General features: G+C 48.4%; 2 protein-coding genes across 2 annotated transcripts; both read left to right on the top strand.

The window, feature by feature from the left end:
* Positions 1 to 1,006: 1,006 nt before the first annotated feature.
* Positions 1,007 to 4,699, top strand: OCSTAMP (osteoclast stimulatory transmembrane protein). The gene is given in 4 exon segments (XM_036395869.1): positions 1,007 to 1,050; positions 1,940 to 2,852; positions 2,854 to 2,979; positions 4,271 to 4,699. Coding segments are annotated over 4 exon segments (1,512 nt in total).
* An 8,230-nt stretch (positions 4,700 to 12,929) lies between these two features.
* On the top strand, positions 12,930 to 17,117 carry LOC118694685 (thyrotropin-releasing hormone receptor-like). The gene is made up of 2 exons (XM_036395868.1): positions 12,930 to 13,711; positions 16,737 to 17,117. Exons 1-2 carry the CDS (start codon positions 12,932 to 12,934, stop codon positions 17,115 to 17,117), a joined length of 1,161 nt encoding a protein of 386 aa, XP_036251761.1. The 5' UTR covers positions 12,930 to 12,931.
* Positions 17,118 to 18,422: the final 1,305 nt, after the last annotated feature.

Below are 18,422 nucleotides of genomic sequence, written 5' to 3'. Positions count from 1 at the left end.
GCGGTTCCCAGCTGGCGGGAGGGCTTGGCTTGGGACAGAGGGTCCCCATAGGGGATGGGCTCAGGGGCAGCTGGGTGAGCTCTGTCACCTTGGCCCACAAACGGTGGCTTAGCATGAGAGAGCCTGGCCAAGGGGCAGGGAAGGCTCCTGTAACCCCTGAGCTCATAACTGAGGAGCAAACACTGTGGTTGTTGCTCATCTCCAGGTGAGCAGGTTTGGTGGCTGGAGCTCTGCTGGGCACGTCCTGGGGGCCAGGCAAGTTGGTCCCTTGGGGACTGCACATCCTGGCCTGTACATCTGGGAGCTTCTCAACAGTTTGGGAATCCTGACTGTGGCTGGGTTTTCTCTGCAGTGGGTTTGCTGGCTATCAGGAATTCAGAAAGGTTCAAGATTAAAACTTCCTCTGCTAGGACTGTGAGATGAGCCTTGAAGCCGTTTGTGAACCCCACACACAGTTTCAGCAAGGAGCAGCAGTGTGTCAGAACAGATGAGCAGTTACCAACTGGGTTGCTGGATCCTGCTGTGCCTTTTGTGCCATGACTGATATCTGAAAGAGGAAAAGGTCCCTTCCACCCTGAGAGAGATGCCAGCCCTGCTTGCTGCTTGCTGGTGGGCAGTGTGAGAAGTAGTCATGTGATTTCCCCATATAGAATGATGACACCCCAGGTTCCAGGATCCTTGTTCCATCTTTGCCAGCCCATGTGTCATTGTCTCTTTCTTTTTTTTTTTTAATGTGTCATTAAAATAAGACTTCTCTGCAATAAGGGTAAGACGAGAAAAAGTGTGAAGCCCGAGCAGTGCTGTGCATCCTGGCACTGTTCTGTAGTGCTGTTATTCCCCAGGCTTCACTCACCAGGGTTTGCAGACTTCAGGGATTGCTGATCTGAATTGCCTTAAAACATCCTGGATTTTGACTCCTGGTTCCCTGGTGCTGCCTTGGTTTCCTACCCTGCCTCTCCCAACAGCCACATCAGGATCCTCTCTCAGAGCAGTAAGGCACTGGAACATGGAGAGTTTTCAGGCAAGTCTGGAGCACCTCACTGCCACTGGGTATGTAGAGACAGCTTTATTCCCTCTCTTTCTCTCTGTCTTGATATCTATTGTATGGCTTTTTCACAGAAAACCCCCTTTCCTAGCTAAAATTGTCCCTCAAGGGATAGCTGAGGCTGCTGTCCAGCAGTGGGAGACAGGGATTGCCTGGCTGGGTGTAACCTCAGGATGGGCTCTTCTCCCCTCCAGGTTTTCTGGTTTCTGGAGAGTCACTCCAGATGTGAGGCCTGAGAAATTAAATTCTTACCCAAATGTTTGTTTCCATTAGACTTTTGAATAGCTTTATGGGACATTTCATCCTGTCTGTAGTGGCCAAATTCTTGTCCTTGGAGACTTCCTCTGGCACTGCAGCTTCAGTGTGAAACTGTTTTCTCTGTTTGTCACCTTTAAACATGTAGACTTGTGTTTGGCCTCCTCTTCAGAGGCAGGGAGAGCACCACTCAACTACCTCTTGTCCCTGTCAAACCTTTGAAATACAGAGCTGGTCTAACAATTTCCACAGAAGCCAGAAGCCTCCTCTTTCTCCCTCCAACATCCTCTAAATAAGCATTAAAGCCTCAACCGCTGCAGAATGACCCCTCAGAATGAGTCTATTATGGTTTTTATAGAATAACACAATATTTTCCTGTGCTTGCACTAATAGAGGAACAGTTGCATTGTAATTAGTATTTATTTTTCAATAAACGCCTTGAACTTCCCTATTCTGCTGCTTCCAGGGGAGATCTCAGCCCCAGCTACTCTGGGAAGTTAGCAGGGAAGTAGAGAAGGGTAAGACCAGAGGCACCCAGAGGACGACAGTATAAAACCCCATAAATTACCATCTCAAGAAAGCCCCTTAATCAGTGTTTATGAACTTCCTCTGCTAACACACAGGTACTTGTTTTTCCAGGATGAGAGCCCGTGTTTACTGCGAAGACTTTCTGTTCCCAAAGGTGCACAGAACTATGGCAGAGCTGTGGTGGATTTACTCCAAACCTGTCCCAGCAGACAGCAGAGAGCTATGGACCTTGTTTCTGCAGTGCTCCTGCATTACAGCAGTGATAGGAGGCCTCTTTTACAACTGGATGTTTGCTTCCCTGGAGTACTCCTGGCACCTCTCCATTGCCATGGCCATCCCCTTCAGCCTGCTGCTTCTCCTGACTCTCTTTTTGGTGCATCCTGCCCGCTGTGTCTTCAGCATGATCATGCCCACCTTAGGCACCAAGCAGGGCCGGAAGCTTCTCTTCTCCACCTGCATCATGATTGCAGTGGTGAACATAACACCCAACATCATCAGCAACATTAAAACCATACTGCAGGTTATTCAGTGCATCTGCAAGAGCTCCTCTGACAGCCTTCTGAACTCAACTGCCCTGCTAGAGAAAGTTTCTTGGGAGTTTGGGGATGCAGTCCAAGAAGCCACTCATTCCATTTATAAGCCTATGAATGGACATTTTCGCTTTTCATTGTTGCAGAACAGCTCCTTGATTTACCAAAAAATGCACCTTGCTGGTGAGAAAATTAGCAGAGAGTTCCTGTCTGTTGAGGTACTGGTCAAAGACTCTGTACGAGTAGCCAACAGACTGGCTGCTGGATTCTTCATGCTCTATCTCTGCTTTGAGTCCAGCTGGTATTTGAAAAATTATCTCACCAACCTCAGCTTTGACAATTTTTACATCACCAAGAAGCTGGAATGTTTAGTCATGGACAGAAGAGCAGCTCATCTCCTGGTGGGCTCATCCAAAAAACTCATCAGACCAACAGGCTTGAAGCTGTCCAGGGAAGAAGTGGTGCTGTGCCTCGTGCAGGCCATGCTGGTCACCTGTGGCCCTGATGCTGATGCTGGTGCTGGTGGCCATGGACCACTTTGCCTTCAGCGTGGCAGACACGGCGGTGAGGAAGGCAGCTCAGTTCTCTGCAGTGCCTGTCACTCTCAGCATCAAATACAAGGTGAGCCCTGGGGTGTCCTGCCCTGTGTGGGGACCCCGTGTCCCTCCAGGGAGGTGGTGGTGGGGATTGCAGTCTTTGTACTCTTGTTTACACAATCCTGACTTCCCTCCCCAGCAGCCAGCGGGATGAGGAACAGGCTTTGGGGAAGGAGGCAGTGGCACAACCTCAGCTGCTCCTCCCATTGTGTCAAATAGCAGCAGGCACTCTCTCTCCAAGTTACAGCTCCTTGGGAGCTTGGAGGGGAGCAAATAGTGCCTCATGCTGCAAAGGCACTGCTGGACCAGGCAGTCAGATGTCCCTGTGTCTCCAGACTCCTTCCCTAAGCTGGGTGGAGGAATGGGAGTCCCTTGGGCACTGTTCCCCCACTGCAGAGTGGGTGCCAGTCCAAAAGGAAGGGGGCAGCTGATGAACACTGAGAATGTCTCCTCATCCTATTGCACGGGCTGTTTCTTCAGTAGAAATCCCTGCTTGCTGGCTTTGCCCTTGCCCTCTGCAATCCTTTCCACAAACCTCCCCAGTTTCTAATTCAATATTCTTTGGCTTGGTGTTTTAACTTCCCTCTTCTGCCACACAGCCTGCCTCCTTCCGCAGCCCAGGATCTTTACTGCAGATACCTGCTTGTGATGGATTTACAGGAAAAACAGTCAGGGCTTAGAAAAAGCCTCTAATATTCAGATATTCAGCCACTAATACCATGGTCTGGATGGTGTCTTTCACCATAAATCTCACACATGTTATGATGTCTGTTCCAGTGGATGAAGATGACAGATAGGACTGGCTCTCACCCTGCCCAGTGCTCAGTGCCTGCACATTGCACTGTTACTCAGCCTGAAGTGATCACATGTCACTATAGGGCATGAAACAACATCTCACACACACACACACTGCTGTTCTTAAGGTGAAAAAAGGGAAGTTCATTTTTTGACTCTAACATTTATAGATTTCTAAAAGTGACAGAGGATTGGAAGATGAAAGTGCCACCTCTCCAATGACACTGGACAAACTAACAGTCCATCAAATTTATTTTCTTCTATAAAAGAATGTAAACCAATAAGTTGTTCACAGAAAGTGTGTGAGAAAGTTTGTTCAAGAATGTAAACATCAGAAGGCTTGGAAAAACGTAAAAAATCAGGGCGACAATCGCACCCTTCAGTGTCCTTCTCTAAGTGCTGTAACACTGATTCCACCCCCCCAGATGTTTTTGTAGTAACCAGTTGATTTTGGTTCCTTTGTACCCCAAATGGTTTCTTCATACCAAAATGGATTTACATTTTAACTCTCCCTTTTTCAGGCTGAAATAGGAATCATGCCCTTTCTATACAAACTTTTCTGGCGTCCTTCTGAGGCGCTGCCGCTCAGGGACTTCAACAGGACCTACCACCACCACCTGATCTTCAGCTCTGCCCGCTGCAGGATCAGCCCCCCCAGGCCCCCCAACCCCTCTGTGCTGCTGGTTGTGGGGCTGCTCTTCTGCATCCTCTACGGCTCCGTGTTCCTGGAGCCCTTCGCGCGCCGCCTGTGCCGCGGCATCGCCGCCTCCTTCTTCCAGGGCTGCGAGGAGAAGAGAGTGCTCCACCTGTACAGGAGACTGGCCAGGAGGCACAGCAGGGAGCAAAGCTCTGGCGAGGCTGCCTTGGGAAGTCAGGGGGATGGCTGTGTGGCTGACATCACAGCACAGGCTTCTGCCACGGCATCGCGCCTTTCGTTTCCCAGAGTTTGAGAAGTGTTGGGAGCTTGGGAAAAAATATTAAAAAAACCCCCCAACAAACTCTCAAAAAAATCGCAACCCTAGAAAAGAAAAAAAAAAAGTTGAAATGTCACATTTTTGCATTAAATTGAGAAAAATGGGCTACATTTCCATTTTAATATCTATAAGAAGGTGTGAAGCGAGCTGTTGCATATCTGCAGCACTAGGCAAGGCTAACTGAGAAATAGATGGGAGTTGGGGTCAGGGAGGAGCTCATTTACCTTCTCCACCACATCTGTGCTGGAAGAAGTACATGCTTCCTTTCTTTCTTAAGTTATACCTTCAGGCAACAAAAAGGGAAAGTCATTTGACTTGATACATTTAATTTTCAATGAGTTTTTCTTTAGGTTTTGTGCACAGAAGCCTGGGTAGACCAGATAAATTTTGTAGTTTATTCACCTAAAAAGTGTAATTTCAACCTACTGAAGTAAATTCAAGATCAATATGACCATGAGAGGCTCATCCTGGGCATGGGTGGTGGAAATCAGCACATGAGGGCTTTACAAAAAATCTGTTAAAAATAAAATATAAATAAAATAGCTGCAGAACCTCAGAAGGGAATGAGTACAGTCAATAAAGGTCAATTTGGCTGCCGATCTCTTTTTCCAAGTAAGAAGAGGTAGGATGAGAGGAAACAGCCTCAAGTTGTGCCAGGAGAGGTTTATATTTGATATTGGGAAAAGTTTTTCAAGGTTTACCAAGCACTGGCACAGGCTGCCCAGGGCAGTGGTAGGGTCACCATCCCTGGAGGGATTTAAATGACACAAAGATGTGAAACTGGGGACATGTTTTAATGGTCCCTTGGCAGTGCCATTAAAACTGGTTGGATTTCATTGTTTTAAATGTTGGGTTGTTTCAAGCTCAGAAACTATGTTATTGTATCAAAATTAATAAATGCATCACTTGGGCACAATCTGAAATGTGTTATTTTTGCTAGAGAGGCAGATTGGACACCTCTGTAGGAGCCAGAAGAGAGGGAGATAAATCCCTGCCAGGTTAAAAACTGAGCAACTTCACAGCTTCATTTCTTCGAAGGACATCTATTATTCTCCTCCCTTCTTCCATTAAAGTCTTCATTAAGGTAATTATTTGACATAATGCACCTCACTGAGATTAAATGACAGAAATGAAGTGGTAGCTGCTGCCAGATGCACTGAATTTTCTCATCTTCTGAGGTACTTGAAACAAGTGTGTTTGGATTATATTTTTAAGCATCTATCTTACAAAACCCTGGTGAATTCTTCTCCCCAGGTTTTTTAATGCCCTGTTGTTCTGATGATTAATCCAAGCATCTTTGTGCCTCTACAGCAGCTGGGGGGCTTTGTCATAGTGTTTCTGTAGAAAATGCCCTGTGCTCTATGGTTTGGGTGAAAGCAAAGAGATTTCCACTGAATAGCTTAAATTATCTGGAGCTGGGGTTCAAACAGCTGGGAGGAGAGAAGCCTTCAGACAGCAAACCATCCCAGCAGCATGTTGTCTTCCAACAAGTACAACTTGAAAAGGAGTTTTTCCTCAGGAAGACTTATCTTTGTGACATCAGCCATATTGTCCCTGGTGCTGAATTGGGCTGTATTTAATGTTTTCCCCAGACAGGGGAACTGGCAGGAGGCAGAGCTGCTGGAAATTGCTCTGCTCTCCTGAGAGGCATTGTTCCTCAGCCAGATAAAGGTGTGACAAAACAGAAAACATTGCCATTATAAAGCTGCATTGCCCACTGGAGGGGTGAGCTGCCTTGCTAAGGTTTGCTTGATGATGCAAGAGAGAAATGCTGAGCAGATTAACCAGCAGGAAACGTTAATTTATTCACATATTTTTTTATTAAGTAGAACCAATGTACAAGTCTCATTATTTGCTGGGGGATTTTCATCCCTCAGAGCCCCTCCACTCTCACACCCTCACTCCTGCTCATCAGGGCTCTCATTGCCTTTGTTTTCAAATCCTTGAAGCCCCTGATTCCCTTGGAATTTTGTTGTGTATTTAGTGAAGGAATGGAGGTGAACAGACTCAATTTCCTCAGGTATATTTGGTAAAATATATGTTAAGTTCTTTTTATGGCTGGCTGTAAGGTAAGAATGAATGGCCTTAAAATAATGAGGTGCAAGTGTAAATAATCCAGCTCAGCAGACTCTAGGAAACATCTCATTCATAGCCACAAATCTGTATCTACCACAGCAGAGAGGCAAGCAAACAAAAACCTTTCTCCAGAAGTGTTTTCTGATTTTTAACCAAATTCCATTTTTATTTTGTTTATCCTATCTATGTTATTTGCACTGTAATAGCAATGGAGAAGAGACACTTCTGTGCACCAAATTTTAGAAAAGGAAATATTCCTGGACATTAATAAAAGCAAAAAAGGATTTCATCAGGTGTGCAGAGTGTGCTGTACCAAGTGCTTGTTGTTACAGAATTATGGTGTTGACATTCAGATGTCACAGAATATGAAATAACCCATAATTACAGTCTAATTGTTCTGCCAGAGTTTTTATTCTTTCATAATATCACATGAAGAGCTTTTATTGTGGCTGTTATCCCCCCAGGATGCCCCTCCAGCATTCATCCACCCAGATGAGAGTTCTGGGAGCTGCCAATCTCTGTCCTGACTGCAGGCACATCCTCCCCTGCACGCTGGGATGGGAGATTGGGGTGGGATGTGTCACAGACATGCCCTAAAGCACATCAGAGGATGTGTCATTTTCACAGCACACCTCCAAGCCTTGCTGGTTCTGGCAAAGGCTCAGCTTTGGCTGCCCAAACCACAGTTTCCTCTTACAGACATCAAGACTCCAGAAAGAGTGGAGCTCCCAGTGCTTTGTGCTGCCCTGAAAGCCAACACTTTCACCTGCTTCTCTCTTTTTGCTTATCCAGGCAGATTTCCTGGAGGATTGAGCACACTGGAGCAGGTGGCAGAGTTTATTGGTGACAGCAAGAGTTGTGAGCCCTGACCTGATGCTGTGAGCCCTGACCTGATGCTGTGAGCCCTGACCTGATGCTGTGGCTGATGCCCAGGTCCTGCAGGGCCATGGGGTGTGCAGGTGATGCCATCCCTGGATGTTGGGCTCAGTGGGAGGGGAAGGGACCCTTTGGGCCCATTCTCCTGGGCACTTCCAGGCTCCCACAGCCAGCCCAAGGCAGCACTGCTGGTGACACAGGGTGGGGAATCCCCTGGGATGACAATGTTTGTTTTCACAGGCTTTGTAAAAATACACTGTGTCCCATGCACACTTGTGGTTTGGTTCACTGACTTATCAAATTTTTTTAAATTTTTTAAATTTTTTTACTATTCAGGCTGCTCAGCCCTTCCAGGAGCCACCTGGAGCAGAGTTTGAAGGATGCACTTATTAAAATGCTAGTAGGGACAGCTCACAAATGAACTATACTCAGAAATGGAAGGCTTGTGAATGGCTGGCCTTGGCCAAGCCCCTCATTTACAATATCTGTTTTCATCTGTTTGATAACTCTGGAGCAGTGAGAGGCTTTTTCCTTGAGGTCTCAGGCTGCAAACACAGCAAGGGAGCAGGGGAAGGGTGAAGGGATAATTTTCCTGTTTGTGAAATGGCCTCACTTGACTTTCTTTAAAATCTCAAATTACAGTTATTAGCTGAAGAAAAATCACCAGTTCCTTTGTGTCCTGAAGGCAATTTTAAGACACAGTGCATCACAGATTGAATAGCAACAGATCTTTAAAAGAGATTATCCAAACTAGAGAGGAAGGTACCCAGAAGCCAGGAGGAAACTCTGCCAGTGAGACAGGGAAGAGAGGATCCTGGGACAACCCACAGGGCTGCCTGTGCAGCCTGTGGTAATGAACCCCTGGCCTCATGTGAGCATGGGGAACCATCCTTTCCCTGGGACAGCTCTTCCCCAGGCTCCATGCTACAATGAGAGGTTGGAGCTCCTGGCACCACCAGGTCCATCAGGCACCCACTGCCCCCAGGAAATGCTGCCTGTGCTGGGACCTGAGAGCAGAGCCTGAAGATATTCTCATCTTCAAACCTGGAATGGTTTCACCCACAGAAATCCACACCACTGCCTCCCTCTCGATTGTTTTCCATTCCTTCAGTCTTCAGCATTTTCCATAAAGCTGTTCAATTCCACATTGCTGTGATGCCACCAGGTCTGTGAGCTGCTCCCTCTAGGGCTGTTCACAGAAACCAGTAGAAAACCACCAGGGTTTTGATTTTATTTTATTTTTTTTCACATTTTTGTGTTAATGAATTACAAACCCAGATCAATTTTGCATCTGTTTAATTCCTTGACAGCTGCCTTTTTTGCTTGATCTCTGAGGGCAATAACCCAGAAAACCCCAAGGCAATTTACTTATTGCCTGTGACTTTGAAACAGTGAAGGTGATTTTGACAGAACTTCTCTCTCCTTTGTCTTTCTGATCGAACAATCCCTGCTGCTTTTGTCATTCCCCATCTCCATTGGCACTTGTCAGCCCTCGGGCTGCTCAGCAGAGCCACCAGCACCTTCCTGCCTGGTCCAGCACTTCCCAACCATCACTCACAACTCAAAATTTGGCCACTGCCTAGGGCCCTAAACCCTGTCACCAGTGTCTCAAAACCACTTGTGGTTTCTGTAATTGCACTTCTCCACATTCACTGGCACCACATGGACACTGCCACCTTTGTGCCCCAGCTCCAGCAGCAAAAGTTTTATGGGTTTAATATTTGTAGCAATGAAGCCCAAGGGAACAGAAAGAAGTTTTTCACAGATTTAAGTAGGAGGATCACTTTCTTTTAGCTTTGTTTATTTAATATATCAAGCCTGAGAGTTCTTTTCTGTTCATAGGACTAAGGCAGCTGCCAGTGAGGCTGTGTGAGAGGGATGAGCTGCAAGAAGACTTCATGGACATCCTGAAGGCAGTGCTGAACTGCCTGAGCACCCAGCAGGGGCATGGTGCTGCTCACCTGACCATGGAGATGCACAGACACCCCTTTCCAAAAACAGCCCCAGTGACATGGCCATTCCCATTTGGGGACCTCAGGAAAATGAAGATTTCTCTTTGCTGATGTTTCAGAGAATGGGTGGTGGCAGGTATTCATAAAGGATGCTGGTGCCAGGTGATGCCAGCAGAGAAGGAAATGCTGATGTGTGCTAAAAGAACAAAACATGGAATTTTAGTCAAAAAAAAAAAAAATCAATGTCTTTGGCCATCAAAACGTTTACATTTAAGTCAAGCTGGAAGAAAATATTTTTGTTAGTGTCAAGCTGGGTAGCCTCTTAAATACAAGCCTCAGTTACATCCTGAACATCACAGTTACTGAAGGAATCTGTAAAGGGAATATTAACCAGTCATCACAGCAAGCCTCACAATTTGGACAACAGAACCCCCCAGTGAGTGCAGACACACATTCCCCCAGCCCAGCCCCAGCCTGGGGATGGACACAGAGCAGCTCAGGGACAGGCAGGAGGAGCTGCTGCAGTGGGGGGCTTTTTGTAAATGCTGTTGTTTTCTGCACTAATAACTGCTGGATTGTCTGTGCCACAGAGCAAAGCAGCCAGGGAAATAATTACCTGCAATTATCCTGCACAGTGTTCCAGGTCTGAACCAAAACAAAGCTTTTCCCAGTACTTGTAGGAGTCTGTCTTGATTTTGTTTCCTGATCCCACAAAGCCAATTCCTGGAACGGGTTTGAGGAAGAAAATGAACCCCAACCCCCCTCTCAGGACATTTGAGCCAGATTTGTCCCTTCTCCTCCTCCTCCACACGCAGTTCTATGACACAGTCCACATCCTGAGGATGTGCAACAATACCGTGAGACAGCAGCAGTGGGATGAAATGCTGCAATTGTGTCTGGTTTTGAGTCACTCCAGAGCACCAAAATAGACAAGCCCTTGGCTTGTGTGAGCAAACACTCGTGCCCACACTGCCAGTCCTTCCCACAGAAGGGCAGTGAGGGACAGGGCCTGCCATCCCCCAAACCTGGGGCCATGGAGGGTGTCAGGGGTGTGAGGCTGCTGGGACACAGAGAACCTGGTGCAGGCTGCCAGTGGAGCCCTAAGGAAACCAATTTGAGAGGAAGAGAATAATTGTCCTTTAAAACTGACCTAAATGTGAATGAAATATCGTGGGAAGTAGTGAAAACCTACATGGATTGTTGTCTGCCAAAGAACAGCATAAAGTTTCCCAAAGCAAAGGGGAAAATGCTATTTGCCACAGCAAGTGAAAGTCTGGGGGCAGAGTGCTGCTCCTTGGGCTGAGACAAAAGGCATTTTATCCACCCAGGTTTAGAAATTTGCCTGTGAAATGCTGGACTTGAATCCCTCAGCATCAGAATGATCCTTCACACTTGGGATATGCACCTCAGTGTCTGGGATTAACAGCACACTTCTGCCTTTAATTGAAATTATTTCATAAAAAAGGGAGTTGTCCCCTTGTCCTTTCCTCCACTCCACCGGTTAGGGGCCCCTTAGCACAACTGCTCTTTCAATTTGAAAATGCATTTTCTGACAGATTGCGGAGATGTCAGGAGCAAGCACACAGCTGGCAGCAAATTGTGTCTCCTGCTGACCATGAGGGAGACACTGGATCTCCTAGCCTGACCAGCAGGGAGATACCAGATATCCCAGCCTCATTGCTGGAAAGATTTGGAATCTCCCAGTCCAGGACTGGTTAAGCCTTCTCCCTCAGAGGTGACATTGTGCTTGTTTGGGACTGTGGTGGTGTTTGCAGGGGTCCCAGGACGAGGGAAGAGATGAGAATCTTGACTCCATGATTCAGAAGACTGATTTATTATTTTATGATATTTTTTATATTAAAAGAAAATTATCTATTATAACTATACTAAAAGAATAGAAGAAAGGATTTCATCAGAAGGCTAGCAAGGAGTAGAATGGAATGATAATAAAATCTTGTGACTGACTAGACAGTCCAAGACAGCTGGACTGTGATTGGCCATTAATTAGAAACAACCACATGAGCCCAATCACAGATGCACCTGTTGCATTCCACAGCAGCAGATAATCATTGTTTACATTTCATTTCTGAGGCCTCTCAGCTTCTCAGGAGAAAAATCCCAGTAAAGGGATTTTTCAGAAAATATCATGGCAACATGGGAGAGGGATGGCTACAGGAAAGACAGCACAAGGAGGTCACTACCCCATGTTCAGGGGTGCCATTCCTCTGCCCCAGCTCCAGGCAAACGGGAAAGGCCGTGGATATCACTGGCATCTCTGCCCCATCCTCCTGAGGATGAGAAATAAAGGATTCCTCACCCTCAGCTCCACTTGCCCTGGGGTGTCACAGACACATTTTCTGAAAAATCCTTTCCTTAGGGTTTTTTTGTCCTGAGAAGCTGAGACGCTTCAAGAACAAAATGTAAACAATGGTTATCTGCTGCTGTGGAATGCAGCAGGTGCATCTGTGATTGGTCTCATGGGGTTGTTTCTAATTAATGGCCAATCACAGTCCAGCTAGCTCGGACTCTCTGTCCGAGACACCGAGACACAGGCTTTTGTTATGTTTCTTTCTTTTTCTATTCTTAGCCAGCCTTCTGATGAAATCCTTTCTTCTATTCTTTTAGTATAGTTTTAATATACTATATATCATAAAATAATAAATCAAGCCTTCTGAAACATGGAGTCAACATTCTTGTCTCTTCCCTCGTCCTGGGACCCTTGCGAACACTGGGGGACAGCAAAGCCTCGGCGGGGGACAAAGGCACTCGCAGTCCGGGACCCAATCACTGCTGGGCTGCTTTCAGCCTCTGCTCCTCCCCATCCTGGGCTCTCTCACCTGCGCTCCCATCCCCTGCCCGGGCTCCTTTCCTCCTCCTCCTCCTCCTCCTCCTCCTCCTCCCGCTCCGGGTGCGCTGGGACCCGGCGGGCGCGGGATGCGGGCGGGAGGCGATGCGGGGTCCCGGGCACCGAGGGAGCCCTGGGGGGCTGCGGGCTGTCCTGGGGGAGGGCGGGTTCTTCCCGGGGGTCCCGGCGGCTGAGGGGAGCGCTGGGGAGCCCCGGGGGCCTGGCGGGTCCGGACAGTCCCGGCTGGAGGGTGCCAGGGAGCCGCTCCCTGCCCCTCCGGGAGGGCATTTTGCAGGAGAGGGGGATGCGAGGAGGCTGCAAGACCTGGGGTGAATCGTGGGAAAAAAAAGGGGAGGGAGGAGCCGGGGTGGGCGGGAAGGCGGGGAGGGGGCTCGGGGCAGCCCCGGCTCCCCGCTGCCGCCGCAGGGTGCGCGGGGCTCCGCCGTAGCTGCAGGCGCGATGGAGAACGGCTCGGCCAGCGGCAACCAGAGCCTGGGCAGGATGCCCCGGCAGCCCCTGGAGCTGCAGGTGGTCACCATCCTGCTGGTGCTGCTCATCTGCGGCGTGGGCATCGCGGGCAACGCCATGGTGGTGCTGGTGGTGCTGCGCACCAAGCACATGGTGACCCCCACCAATTGCTACCTGGTGAGCCTGGCCGTGGCCGACCTCATCGTGCTGCTGGCGGCCGGGCTGCCCAACATCTCCGAAGTGGTGGCTTCTTGGGTGTACGGCTACGCCGGCTGCCTCTGCATCACCTACTTGCAGTACCTGGGCATCAACATCTCCGCCTGGTCCATCGCCGCCTTCACGGTGGAGCGGTACATCGCCATCTGCCACGCCATCAAGGCGCAGCTCCTGTGCACCGTGTCCCGCGCCCGCCGCATCATCGCCTCGCTGTGGCTCTTCACCTCCCTCTATTGCCTCATGTGGTTCTTCCTGGTGGACACCACCCAGGTCACCTTCTCGGACGGGGCGCAGGTCATCTGCGGCTACCGGGTCTCCAGAAGCCTTTACATGCCCATTTACTTCTTGGATTTCGCCGTCTTCTATGTCATCCCGCTGGGGCTGGCCACTGTCCTCTACGGCCTCATTGCCCGCATCCTGTTCGTGAGCCCCCTGCCCGGCGCCCCGCAGCAGCAGCAGCAGCAGCAGCGTTCGTTCCTGGGCTCCGTGCCCCAGGGCAGCTCCCTCCGGCTCTCCTGCCGGGGCACCAGGGGCGCCCTGAGCTCCCGCAGGCAGGTAGGGGCTCCCGCTGGCTGGGTGTGCCGGGCTCAGGGCTTTGAGGGGCGTTCTGGCAGGGAGAGAGGTGCCACAGAGCTTTGTTTGCCTTGGGGGAGGGAATGGGGAGGGTTGGTTTGCTGCAAAGGAGCCCCTCAAGCCCAGCTGGGGTCTGGCAGCAGAGATGGGCTCGCCCTGGTTTGGTTGGGCTTGGTAGAGCAGGACAGGGCTTCAGCCGGAGGGGCAGGAGTGCAGGCACTTCTGCTGGCTAATTAATTATGATTGCCTGCCCGAGGAGGAGAGGGCTGGGTCACCTCTCACAGTGTCCTGTGCAGGTGAGCTCAGATTTAAAGGAGTAAAGAGAAGGGAGAACTGTCTTCCCTTGGAGTCCTGGCTGCAGCCCCCCAGCTAGGTGAGACACCTCGGTGTCACAATGGTGTGTTTGCATTTTAGTGATTCCTGTGTCTCTCAGCTGCCTGCTATCTCCCCACGTCCTCTCCTCCCACTTCCTTCTGTCCTCACTGCTCTGTTCACATGGACAATCTCAGCCTTGTGTCCCATCCTTTTGGACAGGTCAGACATGGGACAGTCCCATTCTGAATAGGCAGGGCCCATTCAGCTTTCCTTTTAAAGGAAAGGGTTAAATCTGGGAGTTTTGCTTGAGTCCTTGAAATCACTAGCTCTGTTGTGATTTCCAGATAGCCCAAAGTAGACTTCAACCTCTCCTGTTTCCAGCTCAGTAACTTGTTGCCTGCCTTGCCCAGGAGCCTCCATTCCCCAGGAGAGATGAATCAGGGTCACAGAGGGGAAGCAAACAGCTCAGAGAGCGTGTGTTCCTTCATGAACATCTAAGTCTTTCCAGTCCAGATTTTCTTTCCTTTTTTTTTTTCTGAAAGGTTTAAAGCAAGTGCTGACTTCTTCAAAAGCATTTGCCTGCTCTCCCATGACCACTGGCTGCTGCAGGAGCCTCGGGCAGGGTGTTTGGCAGCAAGGGCTCTCGACTGGTTGATGGATTTCTCCTAGAGCAGCGGCTGGAGGGGCTGTGCTGCTCCCCCTGCAGTGCTGTGCCATGGAGGGGGACAAGTGGCTGCTGAGGCATTCCAGCTCCTGGAAACCTCTTGTGCTCTCTTCAGTGTTACACCAGGAGTTTACTGGAGATTGTCATTACCTCCCAAAATATCCTAGCATGCAAAGACTTCCCCTGAATGGCCTGACATCACAGTGCTGCCATCATAAGGAATAAAGATGGCACTAAGTTTTTTAACTGTAAAGCAGTTTTCCAGGGCTTCCAGTTGGTGTGTGTGTGTAGCTCTGGAGGTGCCTCTGAACAGAGGACAGGCACTCACATCAGCATTTCTCCCCTGGCCTCTCTTTATAGGGGAACTGGCTCTTCCAGGCCCCATGCCCAGAGTTCCCTGGGAAGGGTCCTAAAGGGGCTCTCTCAGAGGTGCCCATTTTCTCCCCTGCCTGGATGGCTGAGGGAGATTTTTTGTGGCTGTGCCCCTACACAGTGCAGCCCTAAAACTGCACTGCTTTTGGGGTATGAAGATGCTGCTGTTCTCTCACTGGGGCTTCAAAAGCACCTAAGCAGGACAACACAAGGTGTGAGCTTTGCTGTATTTATCGCTTCAGCGAACACCTCCAAGTTCGTATTTTTCCTCCCGGAGAGGGACCACTAGAGGGAGTGGGATTCCTAAAAAAAGGATGTACAACTCAGAATGATGGAGCAGGAGCAAGGAGGGAGGATACTGGCTGGGGAGAAGCATCTGTGGCTTCCAGGACAGGGGCAGGTGCTGAACAGAGCTTTGTGAGACACCAGTTGTACTTTCTATCATATCTTTCCCAAAAGGCAACAAACTGTGGCAGCAAACAAGCCTCAGTCTTAGCAACAGCCTCAGCACTCACTGTATCACTCTGAGATCCTCATAGTTCCGTTAAACCACACACAGCAAACCCTTCTATTTCAGCCACAGCTTGGTAACAGTTCCTTTCTTCCAGGATAAGTTTTGTTGCCACAAGCAATAACTCCCAGGTCCTACTCACGGCATAACAGAAAGGCATAGTTTCTTTTGATGAAGTAAAAAAGCACTCCAAGAAAAGCTGAGAGACTCTAAATGTGATCCCAGTGCTTATGTCCATACTAAGAACTGGATTATTGCACAACTTCCCTTCTGACATTTGAAACACCACTGCCTAGATATGCATATGGCATCAGTGTTTAGTCATATTTTCTTCTTTGGGGAATGTGTGTATTTTGTAAGTAATTCATTTGAGGAAGATTGTCACTTAGCAGATTGTTGCAGAAACAGCTGTTGAAATTACTAGGATGACTGGTGTTTCTGTGCAAAACCCCAATTTCCTAAACAAGCTTATGCTGAGCTGAGGGCAGTTATTGCTCACTTCTGAGTTCTCAGTTTCTTTTTGTTCCCAATATGATTATGTAGTACTCCCCCAGTGTGCTGAAAATTAAAGTAACCCATGGTAAGTAGCTAACTAAGCCCTATACCAGCACAAGTAATGTAAGATTCCTAACAGTCTCCTCTGCTTTCAGGGTTGCTCTGTACTAGGAGCCTATTCCCTGGAGCAATATAGGTGGTGTAGGAAACCAGGAAACCCTAGGGATGGAGATGAAGTGTACCCATGGCACCCCTAAAACCAAGGTCCCCACCTTTAGACAAGTATTTTCCCCATTCATTTACTGTTATGTACAAATTTCAAATTTTCTTTCTGGTACAGATATTCCTATGGTTATCCCAGCCTGTTTCCAGGACAGTGAATAATTTTTCTGAAGAGATTTAGAGGCTCTTCAATGGTAGATGAAAACCTATCATTTCTGGGTTTTTTTATGCAAGATTATTCCCTGATTAAAATGGAGAGAAAAAAGTGAGAAATAGGCCGATGGCTTGTGTGTTTCTTTTAAATGCTTAGAGAGAAAAACTAGCTGTCTGCACCAGTGCTCCAGGTGGGAAAGTGCTGCTGGAGGGAAAGTTCCGCTGGAGATTTAGCCCCATCTGGCTGTTTCTCTTTTTGCATGTCCCCCACCAAGGTGACCAAGATGCTGGCTGTGGTGGTGGCCCTCTTTGCCGTGCTGTGGCTGCCCTACCGCACGCTGGTGGTGGTGAACTCCTTCGTGGACCCTCCGTACCTCAACACCTGGTTCCTCCTCTTCTGCCGCCTGTGCATCTACCTGAACAGCGCCATCAACCCCATCATCTACAACCTCATGTCACAGAAGTTCAGGGCTGCCTTTAGGAAGTTCTACAAGTGCCAGGAGAAGAGTGCTGAGCAGCCTGCCCCATGCTCCACCCCGGTGTACTACAGTGCTGTGAAGGATTGTTCTCATGACAGCTCTGAGCACAACCGCACCGAGCAGGAGGATCTGAGCAGGCTCCCTGCACCTGCAAAGAAGAATAAACAAATCCTGTGAGCCTGAAACAATGCAGGCAGTGGGAGCTGTGTGGCTGTATGCACTGTGCTGGGAGAGTGCCAAGAGGAATGGCTTTGGCATTGCAGCAAGCTTCATTCAAGACTTCTTCAGGGCATTTAACAAAACATATTGTTAAAAGCAAATTAATTTGCTTTTCCTTAGCGCTGATTTATTCTTGTTTGGTGAAGTGTTAGGCACGTGTCAATATTTAGCATCTCTAAAGCATCTGTTATTAAATTTAGCAGTGCCACCCCATTTTGTGTTACATGCAAGTGCTGAGCTGGGCCAAAGCATTGAAAGGAATCCCAGGAACAGAAGGGCATTCAAGGAAAAAATACACCTCTTTGTTAGAGTGAGTCTCTCCTGCCCAAACTGACACCCCATGGAAGCTGCTCCTCTGGAGTCCTTCTGAAGTTAATGGGAACAATTAGGCACTTTCATGTGTCTCCTCTCATCTCAAGCTCTCCTGTGAGGAATACACCTCCCTACAGAGGAGATAAATGCCTCCAAGGTATGAGGCCATTGGTTGTAAACGGACTCTCAGGGGGAGACTCCTGCAGTAGGAATAACCAAAGTTGGGTGTCATGAGACTTGTGTCATGTTTCTGGAAACACTGCAGTGCTGGTAGCACAGAAACCAAGGTCCAGACCAGATGGATTTGCTACAATGACCAAACTAATAATGACCAAACTAATAATGAGTGTTCCCTAATGTAACAGAAGTACTTCCAACGCTGTGGTCTGAGTTTCTTTTGGATAACTTTACCTTTCCTGTCCAAATTCCTCTGGTTGTTTCAGCTGGAAACTGTACTGTTGTCCTGTAAGCTCCAGTGTGGTGTAGTCATTACCACAGAGCAGTGCTGCTCTCTACCCCAGCTACAGGTGCATTTCAATGGCAGGTGAAGAAATTCTCTTATTTCCTGGGAAGAGCTTGTGAAGTCCATTAGGTGTTTTGTGATTAGTGACACAAATGTTTATTGCTGCTGTTGTCTTGTAAGCAAAGTAGATATTCATACCCTGCAGCACCCAGGAGACCAATCTAAGGACACTTGCCCCAGACTTGCAAGAGACTATCTGGACTATGAGTAAAATCAAAAAGATTGCACATGAGCCAAACCCTAGGGCTCTTGCCAAATAAAACAAGTGTCTGCCACCAGTAAACCTCAAGTAACTGTGAAGTACTACTTTAACAGCCAGTGCAGCCTCACTAGTCAACACTGGCTTTCACCAAACTATAGTGTTAAAAGAGCCTAAAATTTTGCATCCATTCAGGAAAATATGTGCATGGTATTTTCAAAGGCACAAG

The sequence above is a fragment of the Molothrus ater genome, chromosome 17, assembly GCF_012460135.2.
Source record: "Molothrus ater isolate BHLD 08-10-18 breed brown headed cowbird chromosome 17, BPBGC_Mater_1.1, whole genome shotgun sequence".
Classification (NCBI taxonomy): Eukaryota; Metazoa; Chordata; class Aves; order Passeriformes; family Icteridae; genus Molothrus; species Molothrus ater.
This window is presented reverse-complemented; position numbering and strand designations above follow the sequence as displayed.